Source organism: Asparagus officinalis, chromosome 6 (genome assembly GCF_001876935.1).
Source record: "Asparagus officinalis chromosome 6, Aspof.V1, whole genome shotgun sequence".
Taxonomy (NCBI): Eukaryota; Viridiplantae; Streptophyta; class Magnoliopsida; order Asparagales; family Asparagaceae; genus Asparagus; species Asparagus officinalis.
The window spans coordinates 2,407,270-2,430,556 of record NC_033799.1 but is presented as its reverse complement, the minus strand read 5'-3'; the positions used below and the strand labels follow the sequence as shown (position 1 = coordinate 2,430,556).

Here is a 23,287-nt window from a genome sequence, read left to right as displayed (position 1 = left end):
CCCCTCCCCCTCCTTCCTCTCCCTCATTCTCCAGAGCTCCCCCCACCCCTCCATCCCCCGCTTCACCTCCGCATCCTGCTTCACCCATGAGCTCCTCTTTCATCAGCTCCCCACACACACAAAACTTCATCCTCCTCCTCCTCCTCTTTACTCCCAGCTCCCATGGCTTCCCCACTCTCTTCCTCTTCAAAAATCGACGCCCTCATCGTCGAAGCCACGGACCTCTGCACTTTCAAGCAAATTGTAACCCTCAACACTGCTCACGTGTGTGGGGAGCTGCTGAAAGAGGAGCTCACGTGGGTGTTGTGTGGGGGGAGCTGCTGAAAGAGGAGCTCATGTGGAGAAGTGAGGGAGAGGAAGGAGGGGGAGGGGATTTGGGGCTGTTGATGTCGGAGGGGCGGAGGGAGATGGAAGAGGGGGGGAGAGGGAGGGCAGGAAGATGGAGGAGGGGGAAGGGATTTGTAGGAGGGGGCGGAGAGGGAGCAGGAGATGGAGGGGGCTTGTACGCGACTATGAGCAGGGGATTATACGGGAGTAGTAGTCCAGCATGGTTTAATCCCCATTAAATTATACGAGACTAGTACTCCCGTATGATTTAATCTTACACGAGATTAGTAGTATCGTATGTTTCGAATGGTCTGTTTTTTAAAATCGATATCTTTTTAATCTGTTAAAAAAGGTCTATTTTACTATATATTTAGTAAAACCGTCTGTTTTGCTAAATATTTAGTAAAACAGGTTTATTTTGAAAAAAAAAAAACCATTCACAAATTGCGGAGCAGTAAAGAATTACTTGTTTCGGGTTTCGGTTGGTCGACGTCCCGAAACCGATGCGACTTTAGCCAAAACCAGGTGCTTGTTGCCGTCGGATTTATCCTCGCCACGTTTATTCACTCTTGTGGAAAAAAGAGAAATTTGCACGAAAACCATGAGCTCGAGCTCAAAGATCCTTACTTCTGCTGCAGGTTACTTAATGCTCTCCTCTTCTCCTTCAAGTCTCTCACCCTTCTATTAGCTTCCCCTCACTCCAATGCAACCGTAGAAAAAAGGAGGAATTTTTTTTCTTCTGGGTTCTCTCTAATTGGGCTAGATTACAAGGTACTGATCAGATTTCATCTGGGTTTTGTTTTATTTTCACTGGGTATGTGATTCGGTTTGGGGTTTTGATGGGCCATATGGGTTTTTTTTAGATCCAAATTTGATGTTTTTGATGCATATTTTTGATGGAGATCCAGCATGTTTTGATCCATTACCCATGGTCAGTGACTGGGTGTTGATTAGATTAGGATTTGATTGAACCAATAAATTGGCAGCAGATGAGCTTATTTTGGATAGGTGGGAGCTTTAAAAAAAATTGTTGGAAAAAAAATCTTTTTTTTTTTTGATTGGATGTTGGTAAAGTAGTTCTGAAATTAAAAATGATTCATTTTTCCCCCGGTATATAAATTTAAATATTCTGATACTGAAAAAATAGTTCTGAAGCTTAAAAAATTTTAGGTTGCAGAAAGCATAGAACTTGATATACTAACTGTCTGGTTAGTGGGCTTGACAAATTTTCATGGCTTTCTAACTCTAATGTCATTGAGCCATACCTGATCGTTTGTTGAATAGTTCGAGATTGATGGCATTAGATGGAAATATGGCATGTTTAAAAATTGTCTTCGCTAATAATAGTCCCTGATATTTTAATCCACATACTTCCTGTTGCAAATGCCATATTGTGTAATCCTAATGATTTTTAATCATTTATCCATGATCCCTTAAATTGTTTGTTTTCTTTCTATTAATGAACAAAGGAGTTCCTTCCGGTCGAGGAGTCGATTTGTTCTCTTCTTTAAACAGGACAACCATGCCTATTTTGATAAGTCTACATATTAAGGGGTTTCTTTTAAGTGTTTTCTTTATGGAGTTCTTCTGTGTTTTTTTGCCTTCTCTACGTCATTCGGACAGACCAAATGAAACTTAAGCAAACACCACTTTGTTTCTGACGAATGAATCCCCATTCAATGGTCAGATTTACATACATAAGGATGATGATATAAAAAGATTGACTTGTGTATGAAAAGGAGACCAAAACTGAAAAATCCTTAAAAGCAACCATCACTCATCTCATGTTACCCAATAAAAACATTTAAGAGTGTTCATTTCCTTGTTTTGTCTGAGATTTGGAATCCCATAAATTTGCTTAAATCATATAAGCTAATAGATAGAGTAGAAAACAGAATGACCCGAAGAAATTGTAATCCAACATAGACTAATAAATGGTAAAATCTTCTTTGTTTCAGCATCACATTAACCATAAAAAGAGATAGAGGAGGCAGGTAGGCAGGGATTCCTTATCTCCCGCCCTTATCATTTATGAAACATCTCCTTCTTGATCCTCTTGATTTTATTTCCCATTATCTGATCTAGTAGTCGTTGATCATTAAGGAAGCTAAAAGTTCTCTCGTAGTCTTTTCTTTAAGATTGTATCTGCAACTTTGTTGCTTCAATAACATATTTGTTCATTTTTTATGCATGCTAAAAAGAAATTTCTCCTAGTGACATGACAGATTTGCACCATCGACACATCTCGAATTGAATTTGAAGAAGCAGTTATATATAATCTACAAAATTACCAGAATGTCTCTCTTGTCAAAGTTAAAATGTATCACTGTCGATGTGACGGGAACTCTGATAGCCTATAAAGGAGAGCTTGGAGATTACTACTGCATGGCAGCTAAGTCAGTGGGGTTGCCTTGCCCTGACTATAAACGAATGCACGAGGCATTCAAAGATGCATACACCAACATGGCAAAGCGCTACCCTTGTTTTGGACATGCAGCAAAGATTCCTAATATTGATTGGTGGAGAAGCTGCGTCAAGGATTCTTTTATTAAGGTAAGCATATAAGTCTTGGCTTAATAATCTGAAGTAATTTGGTTAAAGAAAATTCGCATGCCCTTGGATTCTATGGTTTACTGCACATAATTTGGTCAAAGACACCCACTGAGCCTATATAGCATTTGGTTATCGTATCCTCTATGCATCTTAAGTAAGTCATCAAATGATATAATCAGTATATTCATGATAAATGAGATTATCTCCATAAGTACATCATCATGGGAACATTATGAAGGACCTGAAAGATAAAGCTTTGGATCTTCTTCTAGGGTATTTAAAAAACTAAGTAGATAACCCATTTATGTTAATTGTTGTGCGACGATAGTGCATTAATATCTTCAGTTAGCCTAAAACAACATCTCGCGTTATGTATGGACAAGGTTATAAATGATTTTTTATTTTTTATTTTAAGTGTATGTGTGCCTTTATACACGAGAGCATGCATGTATATTAAAGTGCAAAACAAATATGACACGTTTTAGCTATGCACGTAACTGACACTTTATAAGCCAACAACAGTAAATCAAATGCATTTACTCAAGAATTGTAAGAGGTATATATTGCAGGAGGTACCTCTTACAATAATAGTAAATCAACTTTAAATAGAATTATAGGATGTACATATTGCATTCTGTTAAGGATATACTTGTTCATCAAGAAAAAATTAAGTGTGTGGAAAACCTGGATGCAGGGAAAAAAAAAGGAAGAAACCATGGATCTGTATTCCATTGTTTCCTACTATATACCATCATAACCTGGTCTTCATTTGCAACTTACAGGAGGCGAATTTAATGTATTACAGTTTGGTGACCTAACAATATTAGGCAATAAATTTACTTCAACTCATCAATACGTAATTTTCAAATCTCTTATAGAACTCCACTCACTAAATGATTAGTCTCTCGGTCCTAGATTTCGGTTTCTTCTTAGGGCATTTCACTATAAACTTTGTTCCATATACCATTATATGAATTAGTTGATTTGTAGTTTCTTACATATAATATTCCTACTCTTTGATTTCATTATTAAATTGATTCAGGCAGGTTACAATTATGATGATGAAACATTTGAGAAGGTATTCAGACGCATTTACTCATCTTTTGGTTCCGCTGCTCCCTATTCTGTGTTTCCTGATTCACAGCCATTTTTGAGATGGGCTCGTGAAAAGGGTCTCATTGTTGGAATTGTCAGCAATGCAGAGTATCGGTACCAAGATGTTATTCTTCCTGCCTTGGGATTGAATAAGGTGAGTTAATGGGCCAGTTTATGCTGTACTTGACTCCTGCACTGTTTTACTAAGCTTTAGGCTGAATTCTCTATTTCCGTATGTCACTCAAATTGACTGTCTGGTGGTATATTATCTTCCTACTATACAATCATTATTAGTACTCTCTTGGAGAATTAATTCTTCGAGTGTGTGCATAAAAATCATGGAATATATTTTAATTGCTCTGAAAATGGCTAATCTTCTTATGTAGTACTGATATAAAATCAACTAAGCTTAGGAACTTACACTTCAAATATTTCTAATTTCCCTTTGGCTTTTAGATGTTTGGACCCAGAATGACCTTAAAATTGAATTCAGTATCTAGGTACCTCTTTGGAAAGTTATAACCTTTTAAGATGACTATCACTGCTTTCGGATTTGTACCATACATCTAAACTCTATGTAAGGAAACATTCAGTACGTAAGAACTGAAGCACTGAATTGCTGTCTAAAACATACATACATTACAAAGGGCTTTCTATTTTACTTTCAGGTGTGCAGGTAAATATTAAACAAAAAATTTCTGAAGGTGCAAAATCTGGTCCTGTGAACTTTTTTTAATTTTTAATTTTAAAGTTAAACCTCCAATTTACATAGCAAGGTTAACAGCTTACATCCTGTTTGCTAACTAGAAGTGCAATATCTGATCAAATATGAACATCTTATCAAAACATAATTCCAACCGATTGATCATATATAAAGCCAATTTGCTATAATTTCAGGGATCCGAGTGGGACTTTGGCGTGTTCTCAGGCATCATAGGTATCGAAAAACCAGATCCAAAAATATATAAAATTGCATTAGAAATGGCAGGAAACATAGCACCAGAAGAATCACTGCACATTGGAGACAGTATGAGAAAAGATTATCTCCCAGCTCGAAGCATCGGAATGCACGCACTCTTGCTGGATCGGTTTAAGACTCCGGATGCAGAGAGCTGGAGAAATTCTGGAGCTCCAGTTTTGCCTGATCTTGCTGCTGCTAAGGATTGGATTGTCAAGCAAGAAGAGGTTCCTGCAGCTGAACAAGTTTAGGGACTGGATAATGTAAGCACAGTTTTTTTTACCGAGTTATTGTGCCCCTTGAGGACATGAGACCGAGGAGTGACTCATGTCAATGATGCATGTTCAGTCTTTTTCCATGTTTTATGTAACTACTGAGCTTTGTATGAGTAATGTTCTGTTTCTAATCAGGCAGAACTTGTAAGGGGGAAAAACAGACAAAAATTGCAAAATTTGCCTTTCCAACCTGCTAAAATTTTTTAATCCTTTTATGAATTCTCAAGGCTATGAAACTTGACAGATGCCTTCTTTTTCTGAAATCCCACATAATTATCCTGATGCACTACATGAAAAAAGAAAAAAGAAAAAAACAAGAGAAAAAATTGTGTATCGCGCCAAAAACCTAATTGAACTCTCTCCGACATATCAGCCTTAACAACAGGATTGACCTTTGCAAGCAAATCATTTCCCATCGACTTGTAATCTATCGCATCTATCGCACCGTGGAAGTGAAAAACTTCGGAATGTTTCACTTCGGAATTTACTAAGGATGTGCTATTTGAATCTACAAAGAACGATCTCCGAATCCACGATAAAAAAATATTAAAAGCGAAATTTTATTAACGAAAAGTTATGCCTCTAGCGTTTACAATCATCTGTTTAAATAGAAAATAAATAAGACTCATACTAGGACCCGAACTTCACTAAAAACAAAAATAACAAAACTCTCCTCAGAAGACTACCTAGGATAGCGAAGCAAATCGGTTTAATTTAAAATAAAACCGGATTTATTTCCTAATCAAAACACACTCGTAAAACATTTCCTAAAATAGTAAAAAACTAAGAAAAACTCATAGATATCTCTCAATCCGGGGGGGATTTCGCAAAACAGACGGTGGCAAACCGAACAACAGTGAGTTTGGTTGACTCCGTTCGAAAAAACGCACGATTTACATGTGTACTTCGTCCAACTCCGATGACGTACGGTTTGCGAGATACGCCCCGTTCTTCGTTACAAATTGTTTTCCTCTGCCGGCCCCGCGTTTGGGCTTTTGGCTCCCGCCTCCTCCATAGAACACGTAGTCCCGCGGGCGTTCTACCTCACATCAGATCCGACGTTCCGTCTTCACGTCACCGATATGGGCCGTGCAGTCCGTCGACCCTCACCTACAACGGATATCGCTACCCACGACCGCAAACCGCAGCTTGGATACCGGTGTCGTGTCTCTCGGGCTGAGACGCGGCGGCGGCCAGAGGTTTCAGCGTCTGCCCGAGAACGAAGTCTCTGTAGCACTTCGAGCACAGATTGCTTGTTGCAGGATTGCCGAAGAACCCGCAACCGATGGCGCAAAGCGGAGGACTCTCTTCGGAAGCCATGACGGTGATCGCCGTCGAGTTGGAAGAAGGACGACAAAGAGATGCGAATAGAAGCGAAGTGCTACGAGGAGATGTTGATGAAGCGTTTGAGGAAGAGAAGGGTAATCGTTTATTTATAAGTCGACTGTGAAACGAATTAATCTACGGGAGAATTTTGGTTTTGGTTGGGTTTTCTGAATCCTAATAGGGTCAGGTTTCGAGCTAATGTCAAATCCCTGCAATTAACATGTACTCTGATGCATACGAACTCTAAATACGACCCCTACTAGGATTCAGTCAGGGGGGGAAACACAAAAATTCTCCTACGAAAAAAAAGTTGGGGAGGTCTGTCAAATTCCTATAGTTTTTCTTAAGATATACAAAAAAATCATATTTTAGACGGAAAACATTTCCTATAATTTGTAGAAATTGAACCAAACACCCCCTAAGAAACAATGTCAGTTTTAATTCAAATTTGGCCAATTTGGCTCCTTAATTTTCGGGAGTTTAAGTTGTTAGAAAAATTGCTTTAAAAGATTGAGTTCCTTTTTAGTAGATTTTATTTTACTTGGTTCTTATTCTTATAGTTTATTCCCTCATACTAATCGTTTGTATTAAACCATAAGTTAATACAATAAAGAATAATTTATGAATTATGATTATTGAAAATTCATCATCATGCACTTAAACCTATTTATTGGTATAACGTTTGTGTTTTCAATGTTTGGCCCTCTACACCTAGGGGTTGGGCCGGGCCGGGCTGGCCCGGCCCGGCCCGGGCCAAATCTGGCCTAACGGCCAGATTTGGCCTTTTGACCGTTTTGCCCCTTAAAACGGTCAAAAACGGCTATTTTTCGAGGGTTTTTTGGTCATTTACCTAGGGGGCTGCTTCTATAAATAGAGGGGGGGTTTCAATTCATTTTCTCACAACAAAACTCATCTATTTCTCTCTCTACTACTCTCTTATACAATAATATACTATCCTATAATCTTTTGTATTTTCTAATACTTCCAACAAATGGCTTCTGGGTCTGATTATGAAGAGCAACATGCAACTCCTACCGATCCAGAGATGAGTCCTCCTACAACAACTCCTCATCCTACCGGTGTTAATCCTGAATCTGGTGGCGACGAATCTACGGCACCAAGAGCTCCAAAAAGGCCGAGGTCTGATGTATGGAATTTTTTTGAGAAGATAGACGTCACCAAGGATGAACACGGTAGGATCATCTCTCAGAATGCGAAATGTGCGTTGTGCGGCCAGATATTCAAAGCTCATCATAAGAGCGGCACCAACCATCTCAAACGGCATATTGAAAAACACAACAAAGGCCAAAATCTACAAGGTGATATCCGGCAGTCTATGCTTTCCCAATCATCCTCTTCAGGTACCCTCGGCAGTTGGAATTATGACGCTGCCCGAGCCCGGAAATGCGTAATCAGGTTTATTGTTCTTAAAAACCTTCCTTTTAAATTAGTAGAAGATGATGAATTTGAAGATATGTTTAGAGATGGTTTTTATCCTGCATTTACAAAATTTTCTCGTCAAACCTGTCAACGTGATATTTTAAAATATTATGTTGAGGAACAGGGAAAAATAATTTCTTATTTTAAAAATTTAAACTGCAAATTTTCTTTAACTTCTGATATTTGGTCATCTAGAGTGCAAACTGGTTATTTATGTATAACAGCACACTGGATTGATGAAAGTTGGAAAATGTTTAAAAGAGTTGTTTCTTTTATTGCAATTGAAGAGTCACACACTGGTATTAATGTTGCAAATTTAATTGTTGAAGAACTTGGACAACTAGAAATTGATCAAAGAATATTTACTATTTCACTAGATAATGCAAGTAATAATAATGTAGCTGTTGATTTTCTGAAAATAACTTTGTCATTGCCATGTCATGGTGAGCTTTTTCATGTTAGATGTATCTGTCATATTTTAAATTTAATTGTTCAAAGTGCATTTTCTGAAATTAAACCCATGATAGAAAAAGTTAGAACAGTTACTAATATGCATAATGCTTCTGAAATGAGAATTAAAAGATGGAAACAATGTTGTAAAAGAAAAAATTATAAGCGTAGACTAATTCCAAAAGATGTTGACCATAGGTGGAATTCCACCTATGCAATGTTATCTGTAGCAATAGAATATAAAGAAATTATAAATGATTTTATAAATTTTTATGCTTCTAGTTCTAGCTCTGGTAGTGCTTATGGAATAACTGAAGAGGAATGGACAATTATTGTGAGGACCGTGATTTTCGATTTTGATTTGAATAAATTTTTCTGGTATTTAAATATTAAATATTATTTTTCTAAAAGAGTATTTGTATTTTTCCTAATTTTCTACGATTTAAAAATACGATATTATAATATTTTAACGGTTTTGCTAATTATAAATTTAGCTGTTCGGTAAAACTTTTTAAATTAATAGTTAATTATTCATTATTGTTATTATTATTTTGACTATAAATTTTTAATAGTTATTTGAATAATTTTTCTTGTATTTTTTATACGGGTATTTTCCCTGCGTTTTCCCGCTCACTGGTATATCACTCTATATCTCTCTCTCTCTCCCTTACCCACTCCTTAATTTCCTCCTCATTTCCCGCAGTTCCCTCCTCGTGTTTCCCCCTTCTTTTTTTAATCCCTCGTGCTCTCTCTCTCTCTCACTCACGAGCTATTTTCTCTCTCTTTAAAATAATCTCATCTCTCTCTCCCATTCACTTCACACTCTCTCTCTCTCTTCAAATCAAATCAACCAGCTCATCCCCTTCTCCCTCTTCCTCCTCTCCGTTCAAACTCAAATCCGACGAACCCAGCTGACCGCCGTCCTCCGACGATAACGCCCACAGCCGAGCTCGATCTCGAGCTACTCTCCAAGCCGCGCCCCATCCGCTGCTCCTCCGCCCAGCGCCGCCGTCAGCCGCCTTCAACCGCTTTCAGCGCGGTTCCGCCAGCCCCTCCTGAGCCCACGAGCGTCCATCGCACCCCAGCTCACCCGCCTCAGATCCTGCCTTTGCCCTCGCCCGTGACCCCCCTCGCCGCTCGACCTCCGCCACGCAACAGCGGCCGCCTCAGCCCTCTGAACCACCTCCACGCCTGCCTCTTCCACCGTCGCCTCCCCTCTGAAACCCTCCGACCACCGCCTCCTTCCCTTTTGACCCGCGCCGCCCCTCACCACGCTTGCAAGCCGCCACCAAGCTTTGCCCGCTGAGCCACTTGCTCCCGACGACCAGCCAGCCGCTCCGAGCTCCAGCAACGTGCCGAACCTCCTCCCCTCACGCGCTTCCGTTGCTCGTCGCCAACGGCCAGCAGGCTGCCACGTGCAGCACCACCGCCGCAGCGCCTTCGGCCACCACAGCGGCCCTTAGCCGCTCGCAAACATCAACCCCTTCGACTTGACGTCGACGACCACACTGAACATCCGTGCCTGAACCAGATCCAAACCGCTGTCAACGTCGCCTCAATCGCCACACGCCGCGTCCACATCAGCCCCGCTGCTCGTCATCAGGCCCCATTGGCCTCGTAGGCAAGATCCCGCTCCTTTTGACTCGTCAATTCAATTTCTGGATCTGTTGTGAATTATTTGTGTTGTAATATGATTAGTTTTTGTTGGTGATGATATTAAATGATTTCAAATGATGAATTAATATTTTCTAGATTAATTAGAATTATCATTATGAGAAATAATTTTTAAAAGAGTTTATTTTAAAAAAATGGTTTAATTTGAATTATTATAATAATAAATAAGTTAGAAGAATTTATTTTGGAAAATGGGTTAGTTTTGAATAATTATAATGTTAAATAATTATAATGTAAATTTTTGGAAAAGGGATTTTAAAGGAGTCTATTTTGGAAAAGATTATTTTTGGAATTAATCAATTTATGATCATGACGATTGGAAATTGCGAGATTTTATGCTGATAGTTGTAGTTCCATCTTGCACTGTTATTAGTAGTTATTCATGTTTCCTATTCATGATTCATGACACTGTTACATAGTATTCATTGCATTTATACGTTGTTATAGTTTAAAATCGCGAGTATTGCTTGACCATAGTGACCCGTGAGATATGAGTTGTTGACTTGGACTTGGGATGGGAAAGTCTTGGTTCATGCTATCGGATATGTTGTTGTTTATTTCCAGGCTCGCACCAGTGAATCGTTTCGCACTGGGGTGGCTCTGAGGAGCAGTGATCGGATGTGTTTATTGTTTATTTCCAGGCTCGCACCAGTGAATCGTTTCGCACTGGGGTGGGTCTGAGGTGATGTGATATTGTGATTGTTAGCGGTGATATTGTGATTATTGATTATTTCCAGGCACGCACCAGTGAATCGTTTCGCACTGGGGCGGGTCTGAGGTACTAGTGAGATGTAGTTGTTATCCAGATATCCGATAATGTGAACTTTGACTCTGTGTGAGATAGTGACCAGTGAGTTGTGATAGGATGGCTAGTTACATGACTCGTTCTTGGTTAAGTATGAGTTCTTGTGAGATATAAGCTAGTTGTGTTTCCTTTCATACATAGATCGGGATTAATATTTAATTATTTACAATTCGAGACATATGGTATATACATGAGGGTTTCCTTGTTTGGATTATTTCGCTCGACGTACTACGTCTCTTGTTGTAGATTTTTAAGTATTAATTCCATCTATTGTATGCCCCTGTTACTTGGATGATTAGACTGATCGCTAGCTACATGATCTCGTTACCTGATTGATTTTGGATGCTTTTGTTATCATGATTTAGTAGTGTTTTCATGTTGATTTGTGGATTTCAGTTGCACGTTCTTTTGTTGTTTCTGTTATCGTATCGTTTTTCGCATTGGATTTCCGTTCGTTCTATTTTCTTTGTGGGGTCGGGTCTTGCCGTGCGTCATGCACCTGACGTACACCTGTTTTCTCTGGTGTACGTCAGAATTAGGAGAAGAACAGGTTCAGCTAGGAGAGAAGAGTTGAAGCTCAGTTATTCCTTTCAGTTTATTTTCGTAGCATTTCCTTTTCTGTCTGATCATTGTATTTTATATTCTCCAGTATTTCATTCAGATAGTTGTATAAGGGCATGTTTGGCCCGAATATTATGTCTGGATGATCATTTCAGTTGTGATATGTATCTTTTGGTTCTGAGTTGTTTATTATATTCTTGTTACTGTGATCGGGGACCTGTGCCTTCGTTTGTATTTCTTGTACAAGTTTTTTATGATGCTACTATGTTATTATCTGGTTGTTATTATCCAACTATTACTTTAGCTGCTTTACAAATTTTAAATATTCAAAATTTTTTTACAAAATATCGTATGGATGATATTTTTGGAAGTATAATTTTTGAAATGGAGAGTAAATTTAATAAGTATTTTAGGCCTATTCCTCATATTTTTGGTATTGGTGTTCTTATTGATCCATGCTTGAAGGAAATTGGCCTTCGAAGTTTGTTACAATCATTGTATGGTGGACAGATTATAGACTTAGATGATGGATCCACCCTTACTGCTACTACTCATTATTTAGCTATTAGAAATTATTTTCAAACCTTATATGATGAGTATGCAGCTAGATATGGTGTAGCTACACAACAGTCTTCAGCTTCGGCACCTTCAGCTTCGAGCACAGGTCGAGGTAAAAGTGTAAGTTTTGATAGGTATGCAATGGTAGCTGAACTAACTGGTGGATCTGGAACTTCATCAGGATTAGATGTTTCTGAAATAGATGAATATTTTTCTGCTTCTTTAGTTAGATGTCAAGGAAATGCTTTAGATATTTTGCAATGGTGGAAAGTATATGGATCAGTTTCATATCCTATACTTTCCACCATGGTTCGTGACTTACTATCAGTGCAGGTTTCGACTGTAGCCTCGGAATCCGCTTTCAGCACAGCAGGACGTTTGATCGACGACCACAGGACATGCTTAGATCCGTATACTGTACAAGCGGTGATGTGCTTACAGGATTGGTGGAGATACGAGAAGCGAACACAAGGCATCGAACGGATTGCTATGATTGAAGATAAATTTGAAGAGTTAGGACTAGCAGATAGATATAATGATTAGATAATATTCATAAAATTGTAATTTTGTTTTCTTAGCTTTAAATTTGAATTAAATTATTTCGAAAAAAGTTGCAAATGATAGTGATATGGGTGAGTAGGTGCCAACCTAGTTGGGATGTACTCATCTATTGTGATGCGACGACTTTCGAAATAAATTTATACTTGTAAAGGATTTGTAAAGGATTTACCGATTATTAATAAAGAAGTTATTTTTATCATTTTTTGTACTTGTAATTTATGTCATTTCATTTCAAGCTATTAATTAAATTTATGATATTTTTTATAATAATTTATGGTTTATGGTTTTGTTAAAATTTAAAAAAAAAATTCTAAAAAAAAATCAAACCGGGCCGGCCCGGTGTCCGGCCCGCTCAGGCCCGGGCCCGGCCCGGACCACCCGGGCCCGGCCCGGACCACCCGGGCCCGGGTCCGGGCTTGGGTTTTGCCCGGCCCTGGCTAGGAGATTTATGGCTGCAGAACAATGAAAAAAGAATGGAAATGAAAAGCTTTATACTTCTTCCTATTGTATATTTTTTCATACTCTATTTTATGGTTCTCGGGCAACACATCCATTGAGCAAGAGGCTTAAGATTCGCAAGTAACCTCAAGGGTCGGCTAACCTCAGGGGTCTTTTATCGCTAGTTCACGGTTGCGTTGATATGTCTTTGTCAAGTCGGCAGTTGTTGTTCTATATTATTGGATAGTTTAATCAAAATAACTAAAAATTATAATAATCAAATATAAAAACTAAATTGGAGAAGGAAGTTGGAGGTCTGGAAGGGGATAATCGTGATGTCACTGTCTTAAAACGACAGTTACCGCATTCGTGGAGATGTATCAACGCAATCGGGAACTAATGGTAATAGCCTCCCGAGGCTAGCCGACACCTGAGTTTACTATGAATCTCAAGCCTCTTGTTCATTGGGTGCACTGCACAAAAGCATAAAGATAAAACAAAGAGAAAATATGGAAGAGATAAAAGAGAGTTTTTTATGCTCAATTTTTTTTCATTGTATATCAACAACGTACTAAGAACATGATTATATAGATGGAGAGAGCCCCTATATTTAATGATAGGATTTATGCTGACCATTACAAATTTCGTCAATAAACACACAATAAAACAAAAATCTTCATGACACTAAAAATACCAAATTAAAAAATAATAATGACTAATAGTAAATCAAATAAACTAAAAGCAACCAAAAGGAAACTCAAGTTTTTCTCTAAACATTTTTCTAACATGAGTTAGTTCGGAAAAGTTTTCTTATTACAAAATTTTGTCATAATTAAAAGTCGTTCTGTGTTCAATTTAAGCATAATAGTGTAATTCTAGATTTATCATTTTTCATCAATAAAATCTTCTCTTTTATCGATCTTCGCGGATTCGAGATTGTATTTACTTGTGGATTCAAAAATCTTCTTGGTCGACTCCCATGTTTGCTTCCTGCGGTGTCGAAGCCCAACGAAGCATCATCCACTGCCGACATTTCTTTGTATCTATTTCTTGTATTTTATGTTTCTACTTCAGAGTTCAGACTACTACTAGTTGCCTTACAATATTATAGTGACAAACTAAGGGCCTGTTTGTTTGCATTATTTGAAAGGGAAAAGCCTATCAAAGTTCTGAGAGCATCTCCAACAACTTCTCCATTTCTCATTTTTGAAGAATTTAGTTAGTTTTTTGGTCCAACAGATTCCCCATCTCATTCCCCAAAATAGGGATGGAGGAGAAAAAATGGGGAAGCTTCCCCAAATCTGCAGCATTCTCCAAAATTTTGGAGAAAAAAATGAATTCTTCAAAATGGGGAAGCTATTGGAGTTGGTGTAAAAATTAGTTGGAGAATATGATTTTTGCTTTCCCATTTTGGAGAAAATTTTGGAGAAGCTGTTGGAGATGCTCTGAAAAAGTCAGAACTTTGGCAGGCTTTTTTGCAAAATCGCCCTAAAAATCGCCTCAATTTGGGGCGATTTTGCAAGAAAGACTACAAAAATTTTAAATTTTTTTGAATTTTTGTAGGTTTTTACCCTTCAAAAATTACGTCCAAACGGACCCTAAAAGAATCTAAAGTAATAAAGTAGGTGTAAATTTATTGAGGATCAGCGTATCGCATCACCATGTAAATTTATATGAGTACAAACATTAAAGGAATCTAGGTACAACTAAAATTTAATCCCAGAAAGAAAAAAAAATTGAATTCCACCATTTACATCTTGCGGGTCCCACGGCATATAATGTGATGTTGGACGCAGCTGTGCTGCTCGACTGAATTTACTGCGCATTTAAAACCCCACCTCCCTCAACCAATTCCAACCCTTGAACAGGAAATAAATAAATGGTTCATCCAATTATTATAAAAGTTTTGACTATTTAACCCCAACATTACCATATTTGCAAATTCATTCTCCGGATCTAGCTATTCGCTAGTTTATTTATCCTTCAAGTCTAGTACTGCATTAAATTTCTGGAGTATACTAATTTTGGACTCCTGATTTTAAGATTGGTGTGGATATCTGGTCTGCTCCTTTGATGCAGATGTTTGGTTTACCCGGTGATTGTCCTTTTTATATGTATCCTCTTCTTCTTCTTCTTTGCTTCGGTATGCTTTTGTTATTTTATAGATTTTTCGTTGAATGCTTACTACTGAAACTACGGGGGTTATATGCGACCCGTCGTCTTCTCTAAGAAAAATAAGTAGCTTGAAAATTTGTATTGTTAGCTTTGAAGAGTGGAAGTGAAACATTTCAGCTAAACATCAAACACAAAAACTAGGAACATCACGGAGATTATATTGAAGGGAAAATTAGTTAATTTGCAAATTTGGTGGTTAACTTTGCAAATACGATTAATTTGGGGATGTATATTTAAAATGCCCATTATAATGCTCCCCACGTGGCCACGTTTTCTTTAATAAAAATCCAGAACATCTAGTTATTTACAGTCATCATCCTTTCCCTCTCTATAAATACAATTCACACACAAACTAGTAAGCTAGCATATACAATCTTTCCCTCACTCTAAACAACAAGAAGAAGGAGAACTCTTTTGCAATTTAATTTTTTTTTTGGGGGGGGATGGCAACAAAAGAGAACGGGAAGAAGGTGTTGCCGGAGGAGGAGCATCCTCGGAAGGCGTTTGGATGGGCTGCCAGAGACTCATCAGGCATTCTCTCTCCCTTCTCTTTTTCAAGAAGGTACCTCACTCTTTTTCCATCTTACAAAATGGCTCCCTTTCTCTTTACTTTTAAGTCCAAATTATTTTAAGCGGCTGTTGGTAAGTATGATGCAATTGTACGTGCAAGAGATGTTGTTGCGCGCACAAAATGTTGCATGAATATATCTCAAATTCGTCGTATAGATAGATATATTCATTTTTATTGTAGGAAGTATATTTCTAAATCCAAATCCAGCACTTGATTTGTTGCAAAAGTTGTTAGATTTTGCCTGTTCTTTTTCTTTTTCTTTTTCTTTTTCTTTTTTGTAGAGAATCATGTATTTCTGTGGGAAATCAAGTGAAATGTAGATCAGCTTGATCATTTTGACATAGATCATCTTGACCTATTGAAAATATAGATTTGAAATCGAATAACTTGATTACATGATATTGGTTTTTTTTCAATTAAGTAAATGACTAACAACGGTTGTAACATCCAACATTTTTTCTTCCTACAAAATATAGGAAAACACTACAGGCACACTCCCAACCAGACCTTGGGGCACACCCCCTCACTCAGCTACAGTCCACAGGGTCCACTTTAGATTTTTTTTTTAAAAAAATCTAAAGTAGACCCTGTGGACTGTAGCTGAGAGAAGGGGTATGCCCCAATGTGTGGTTGGGGTTGTGCTTGTAGCGTCATTCCTGGATTATGACTTGGAGCACTGCTGCTACAGCTAGCTTTATTTCCTGCGAAGGGGTGATAATTTTAGAAAAAAGATGATTTTGCACAAAAGATCTGTAGATAATCCATGTTTAATTATGAGATGCGTCCAGTTAAAAATTTCTTCGCATTTTTAGTCTTTGAAGAAATCTTGCACGCAACTAATTTTACTATGCAGCGCTGTCTAATTAAGTTTTTTTTTTGGAGGAGTTTCTGTGTAATGCATGCTATAGATCCCGTCGGAGAGAGGGATCGGAATGAAAGAGTTGTCATTTTTTAGTTTTGGAAGTGGTATATGTATTATGAATTTAGTTGTCTTTATTTTGACAGAAGATATGCGAAGGGGCTAGTGAAAATATCTAAAATTAACTTTCTTGTTGGTCCTCTTTTTTTTTTTTTGAAGATAAGTGTTTCATGTTCATCTCTTTAGACCATCAGCTGTCTTGTCTAGTGTGCACGATCCACTGCACGGAAACCTTTATATGTGGAAAAGGCTTTACAAGTTTCTTCACATCTGGGGGGTGGTTGTTACCCCGTTAAAACCCTGAGTAATATGAATTCCAGTTTGAACTCGACCGACGAGATGATGCATTTCCTGGGTTGATATCTTACCAACCGATGAATATTATGTGGTTCGAATATCTCGGAAAACATGGTCTTTTAAACCTACTATTTTCCTCTCCCTGCGAGTTCTGTTCGAGTGTTATTCAATTTGTGGATCAAAATTGCACTTTTACTTGCTCTGAAATCATTCGACATTTTAGTTAGTTTGCTGTTCTGGAATTAATGTAGGAGTAATGGAGCTGAAGACGTGACGATAAAGATACTGTACTGTGGTATTTGCCACTCTGACCTCCATAGCATCAAGAATGAGTGGGGAAATGCTAGGTACCCACTGGTTCCAGGGTAAGTCTCACTAAGCAATTACTCGATCCTCCTCCGTGAATGTTCTGCATCTGTTTCCTCCTCATGAATATTTTTACTTTACGCAGACACGAGATTGTTGGCGTCGTCACTGAAGTAGGAACAGATGTCAACAAGTTCAAAGTCGGAGACAAGGTGGGGGTCGGGTGCATGGTTAACTCTTGCCGCTCTTGCCACAGTTGCAAGCAAGACTCAGAGAACTACTGCCCCCAGATGATACTCACTTACAACTCCGCTGACAAAGACGGCACGATGACTTACGGTGGCTATTCCAACATGCTGGTGGTCAACGAGCACTTTGCCGTCAAAATCCCTGAGAACTTGCCATTGGATAAGGGCGCGCCTCTGTTGTGTGCCGGAATCACAGTGTATACCCCGATGAAGCTGTTCGGGCTTAATGAGCCCGGGAAGCACATTGGGGTTGTTGGGCTTGGTGGGCTCGGTCATGTTGCTGTGAAGTTTGCAAAAGCTTTTGGGATGAAGGTGACGGTGATTAGCTCGACGAAGAGTAAGGAGAAGGAGGCTATTGAAAGCTTGGGAGCTGATTCGTTTATTGTCAGTAGTAATCCTCAGCAAATACAGGTAAAAGTTGGAATAAAAACATTAGCTCGACGAAAGAGTAAGAAGATTTTGTTATTTGGTTTTGCATTCTTTCTGTAATGTTAATTAGGAATGGTCTGTGATTGCTTGAATTAAAAAAAGAAAATGAGAGCATCTAAAAATATAAAGGAGAAAAGGGAAGGAAATATGATCGAAATGAACCTGTGCTATATAGTTCATCTTCAGATTGTTTCGTGCTGAACAATAAAGAGTCGCCGTCATCCAAGCTTGCTTCACTGTTATTTTTGAGCTTCAGATCCACTTCGGATAAGGGCTTTGTCTTATTACTTGAGTAGTTACCCTGAATGTCACACAAAAAAGATTACTTTTCCTAAGTTAGTATATTACTTGGATCCTGTATGTAATAACTATCGTTTACACCTCAAAATGTTATGCTGTATCAGGCTGCGATGGGCACCATGGATGGTATAATCGACACTGTATCAGCGGTTCACGCAATAATGCCATTGATCTTTCTGCTGAAAGCACACGGTAAAATGATTCTTGTGGGTTTACCCGACAAGCCATTCGAGCTCCCCGCCTTTTCCCTGATCTTGGGTAAGTACTAAGTAACAGAATCTACACGAACACTACACTAAATATATTTCAATGACCATGAGAACCTTGAATTTGGCTATATATATATATCAGGTGGCAAAATTTTGGCTGGGAGTGCAATGGGGGGCTTGAAGGATACGCAAGAGATGATAGATTTTGCCGGCAAGCACAACATAACTGCAGATATTGAGCTTATTCAGATGGAGGACGTGAACAAGGCTATGGAGAGGCTAGCCAAAGGAGATGTCAAGTATCGCTTTGTGATCGATGTGGCCAATTCGAAGATTGATGGTTTATGCATCTGAGGAGTCAGTTTCATGGATTGCTCGATGTTGGTTGTTCTACATACTCTCTGTGAGGGGGGTGGGGGGTGGGGGGTGGGGAGTTTCTCGATATAGTCGTCGTAATGAGATGGTTATTATAATATGAATGCAGAAAGACTACTGTTGGAGTATTGTCAAAGTTTGTAATATGTATTGGAGTTTGTTTAATATACAATGTGATGAGATGCGCATTCTGTCAGGTTAAGCTTTAGGAAGAATGATCTGTTGACAGGGTATATTGTGGTTTGACATATTCTGGATTGAAATCTTGTGATTGCGACAGAAATAATTGGTGTAGACCCCCGACATCTTTGCAGAGCATTTAGTCTTGTAATCACAGAACAAATAATGGCTCATGTAAGCGCACTAGGTTGCCAGTAAGTTGCAAAAAACTGACTCAAAATCTCAGGAGATGTATATAAAGGAGTTGAAGTTTATAGAAACTGTGGTGTTTTCAGTAAGAAATGAACTATGATTTAGGAGTTTATGAGGGGAGCTAAATTAAATTCTAAATGAGATTCCAAATGGGCAGTAGAAGCTTTATCTTAAGCACTCTGAAGCGTGTATGTATCTTTTTTTGTTAATCAGACAAAGGATAAGTAGCACTTTATATATACCTAAACGATATAGCCTTCGGGGGCACCAGCCGGCCACCGGATGCAGGAACCGATAAACAAGAGCAACATCTAGCGGTCAGCCCTTCATCGAGTGTTTCCTACTCTTCCCAATCTAGTGCAAGCCACTAACATCTAGATATTAAAACACCGTAATGATTTGATACGTCATTAAGCAAGCATATATAGAAGTCAATTCTCAGAAGAAAGACGAACGGACCTTTTGCACAGTGTAGTGTAGCCACGGCGAAGATTCTCAGCATCAAAGACTTTGCTCGATTGATGCTCTATCCTTCACCCTAACTGAAACACCCTAACCGAAACTGCAGATTCGGCTGTCTTTTGGAGGTCTGTGCGGATGTTTACTGGTGTCGGCGAAGCAAGGCAGCATCCTCTGAGAGTATGATCAGCCAAGCTCCCGATATCTTTGGATGGGGTCATGGTTACTGAGCGTGAAGGATCTTTGAGGTCTCTGCTGAGGGTGAAGGCTTTGCAAAACTGCAGGGACTTCTTGTTCAATCATCAAACTCAAGCAATCCATAATCTCATTGGCTCAGTATTTGCTGCTGCATCCAATCTCACATTTGTTGAATGATCCAGATAATATTGAGAGGGGAAATCCCTACTCCCACATATGGGAGTCGAACTGGTTAAAGTTTTGGATATATGGCGCAAGATCGAAAGATTGGGAGAAGAGGGGTCCTGCTCCCCAAAGAAGTTGGAGGTCCTCATGTCCAAGTTCATCTCCATGTCAAGTTTGTTTACCTGCAAAGGGATTCACCCGATAAATTGTTCTGATCACAATCTCAGAGATCACTGCCAGGCTTTGCTGACACAGTTGAACAACTGCGCTGCTCTCCAGAGAGCTCCCATCTCTACGGGTTCAGTTCGGGAGGATAGCTCATAGGGGACTACTGCCAAGAAAGACAAATTGAGCATACCGTCAACACTCCGCACAAGTTTTATACCTCCTCCTCCTCCTCTGACTCGATCACCTATGATTGCTTGATGATATATCTATTTATCATCTAGATCCTAGTGCTAAACCCAAGGCTAGTGCTAACCCTTGGGCTCAAGTACTCAACCCCTCTGCCTAATGAAAGTATAAGGGTTTTCGCCCCCATTTTCGAACAAAGATTGTCATTTCTATGAAATAATAAAAGAGAGAACAAAGAAGAAAAAATAAAACTTGCTTGATTATAAAGAATGTATATATGCTTCTGGTTCATTGATATTTACTAGCAACACACAGTTCAAATGAGAATTCACTCTTTCTACTATCATTTGATTTGTTAGAAAGGCGTCAGCTGAAGAAAAAAAAAAAAACCCATGTGATTGCTACTTCAGCTACAACCTTCTACATACAAATTTCAGACAAAAAGTTATTGATCCGTTTTGTAGAAGTAGCATCTCATTAGTTACACCTCATATACAAAAGATATTCCGTGTAGAAAATCAATTGAATTCTCCTCCTAGCATAAATGTATATATTTGCCTATGAAGGCACAAGAACATATCACAGCATAAATGTATATACATTAAAGATCATAAACATCCCAAATGTTTGAGAAGATACTGTGAGAGGTATGAGGGGCTATCGAAATAGTCAGTAGCTGCTCAACATATGAGCTGCGAAGAAATGCGACTGATCAGATTCACCTGATCTGATCTGACTCGTAGGATGACTTTTGCCACTAGCTTATCTGTTGATCACTCATCTGGTAAAATGATAGTTTCATACGCATCTTATTTCATATATGTAATTTATTACTTTGTGAAGAAACTAAAATGCTCCGGGTTTCAACTTTAGAAACATCAAGAGAATGACATGACTACTGATTTAGAAGCTGGCGTAACAAATGGAGAAGCGACGACCACCGTAAAACAGAGAATACCTTGGCAGGAAAACATGGCGATGCCAGCAAACAGCCTGATGGTGTTAGCTCCTGAAGTTCGTTACGCGATAATGGCTGTTAATGATGGAAGTGTGGGTGACTAAGCTCTCTGAAAAACTAAACCTCATTGTGTCCCTCCCTGTCCTTTGAACAATCGAAACTCAAAACAATCCTCTCCAAAATAAGAGCTGCATACCGGCATGGTTGAGGTTAGACTTCCACCTCATATCTCGCAGCAGATCCCTCAACTTGATGTCACCGGTCAATGAACAGCAGTCCCCGGCTCAATGCGATCATGTGCTTCATCTTTAACGTCAAAACTTTCAGGACTAGTTGTGTTCATATCTGATTTTTATGTCCATGACTTTTTAAAGTGTAGATCACAATGGGTGTGAAACTTATCATAATCTCAGAGCAAACGTAACTTTTTGGAGCCAAGCAGCTCATGAGCACAGGCAGGGAGCACAGAGAATCGGGCTTTTACAGGGTAGAATAACAAAACAGGTAAAGCAGATCCTGCAGTCAATAAAAGAGAAATTTGATACTAACACTTCATATTTTATCATACGAGTTTACAGTACATATTTCATATTTTCTAAATATTTTACGAGTTTACGGAACATTAGGAATTCCAAACCACAGTAGTTTTCTTGCGGAGAGCACAAACCAAGCGGAAGTTGCACACCTCCGAACTGGCGACTACGGAGCACAGTGAGCCAAAATGAAAATAACAAGTGCAGATATGAATATTACACCCGCCATAACGAGGCGCATGATCTTCAGAACAGCAGCAGGCCACCGGATGTAGGAACCGACGAACAAGAGCAACATCATGACTGCAGTCCAAGCATGTAAACACATTACCAGGCGTGTATTGCTCCCCTTCCTTCCGAGTTTTGCTGAACCAAGTAAATACAGCACTCCGTAAGACAGCATGGATAGTAGGAACGCAAAATTTGACATGTATTCTAGCTCGTCCTCCCGATTGCCCTTCTGATCCAGTAGCGGGGTTTTATCTGCGACAGCATCCATCTTCTTGCCCTGAATGATTGATGACAAACAAGGGAAATTGAGAAGCAAATTAGCCAGCCATGGTTAAACGAGAATGTCTGCCTACAAAACAGAACACAAAAGTGACTTTTAAGTTCTCTTCCGCATGCATAAAATGAAAAGAGCGCAACGGGCTAGAAAATTTCAGTACGGGTGGGTTCTGAAATGTTTCGGTCATGAATAATGATTTAAATCTTCAATGTGATGCCTAGGTGTATAGAGCCACTCATCTTGCGTTTACACGGAGCATGGTAAACAGGATCAAAGTCATCTCGAGCTTTAGCACTTGGGAATCGAAAAAAACATGATCGATCGATTCGAGAGAACACAGTGAATTTACTGTCTGAGAGGCTCGTTCGTGGGTTTGAATCAAAATCTCTCTACCCCGACCCGTGTCATATAAACATCTCTCTCCCTCAACGCCACAAACACATCTACCACGTAATGATCACGCTAGTTTCAGAACTATCCCCCGTCGGGTTTGGAACAAAATGGCAGATCATTGATAAAGGAGGTGATAAATTGCCTTTGCCGTTTATAGTTTTCACTCGGCAAATTAATACCAACTGATTTACCAGTCTTTTTTTTAAAAAATTTTTTGCTGTGTGTTGCTCTTCAGGAACGCGGACGCAACACTAGCATCTAGGCGTTAGAATGACTTGGGTTGCACACGGATGTAGCTAGCGTTGACAGAAAGCAGGACAAGGGTCGTAAGGGTGAACAGACCTACCTTTCGCGTAGCTGGTCGATTCTCAACGTCGAAGGCTTTGTTCCGCGGCGCTCCGTCCTCCAGGTCTACTGGACCCGTGGTGGTGTTTGCGGCCCCCTGGGTATTTGATTGTTCCGGCAAGAGGATGCGGTGGTCATCGGGGGCTGACGGA

At 39.2% G+C, this 23,287-nt stretch overlaps 2 protein-coding genes and 1 long non-coding RNA gene across 8 annotated transcripts; 2 read left to right on the top strand and 1 right to left on the bottom strand.

The window, feature by feature from the left end:
• On the top strand, nt 807-5,427 carry LOC109844773 (haloacid dehalogenase-like hydrolase domain-containing protein 3). Of its 6 annotated transcripts, none has more exons than XM_020413897.1 (4): nt 807-965; nt 2,553-2,880; nt 3,923-4,129; nt 4,873-5,427. In XM_020413897.1, the coding sequence occupies exons 2-4, from the start codon at nt 2,623-2,625 to the stop codon at nt 5,182-5,184; spliced, it is 777 nt and encodes a 258-aa protein (XP_020269486.1). In that variant the 5' UTR covers nt 807-965; nt 2,553-2,622; the 3' UTR covers nt 5,185-5,427. The 6 variants fall into 6 exon arrangements, with proteins under 6 accessions (XP_020269486.1, XP_020269487.1, XP_020269485.1 ...); XM_020413898.1 differs by having other exon boundaries at nt 2,542-2,880; XM_020413896.1 differs by having other exon boundaries at nt 2,529-2,880.
• On the top strand, nt 15,560-19,046 carry LOC109844465 (8-hydroxygeraniol dehydrogenase-like). Its single transcript, XM_020413518.1, has 5 exons — nt 15,560-15,758; nt 17,235-17,348; nt 17,435-17,948; nt 18,371-18,524; nt 18,618-19,046. Exons 1-5 carry the CDS (start codon nt 15,640-15,642, stop codon nt 18,827-18,829), a joined length of 1,113 nt encoding a protein of 370 aa, XP_020269107.1. The 5' UTR covers nt 15,560-15,639; the 3' UTR covers nt 18,830-19,046.
• On the bottom strand, nt 20,339-23,281 carry LOC109845530. The gene is made up of 3 exons (XR_002248402.1): nt 23,137-23,281; nt 21,357-22,397; nt 20,339-20,375 (listed from the first exon to the last, which is right to left on the bottom strand). It is a non-coding gene; the product is annotated as an uncharacterized LOC109845530 (long non-coding RNA).

Coding starts and splice junctions, on each gene's coding strand:
- LOC109844773 (XM_020413897.1), top strand. CDS start 2,623: ATGTCTCTCTTGTCAAAGTTAAAATGTATCACTGTCGATGTGACGGGA. Junction 2,881..3,922: donor TCAAGGATTCTTTTATTAAG/GTAAGCATATAA, acceptor AAATTGATTCAG/GCAGGTTACAATTATGATGA. Junction 4,130..4,872: donor CTGCCTTGGGATTGAATAAG/GTGAGTTAATGG, acceptor CTATAATTTCAG/GGATCCGAGTGGGACTTTGG.
- LOC109844465 (XM_020413518.1), top strand. CDS start 15,640: ATGGCAACAAAAGAGAACGGGAAGAAGGTGTTGCCGGAGGAGGAGCAT. Junction 17,949..18,370: donor GTAATCCTCAGCAAATACAG/GTAAAAGTTGGA, acceptor ATGCTGTATCAG/GCTGCGATGGGCACCATGGA. Junction 18,525..18,617: donor CGCCTTTTCCCTGATCTTGG/GTAAGTACTAAG, acceptor TATATATATCAG/GTGGCAAAATTTTGGCTGGG.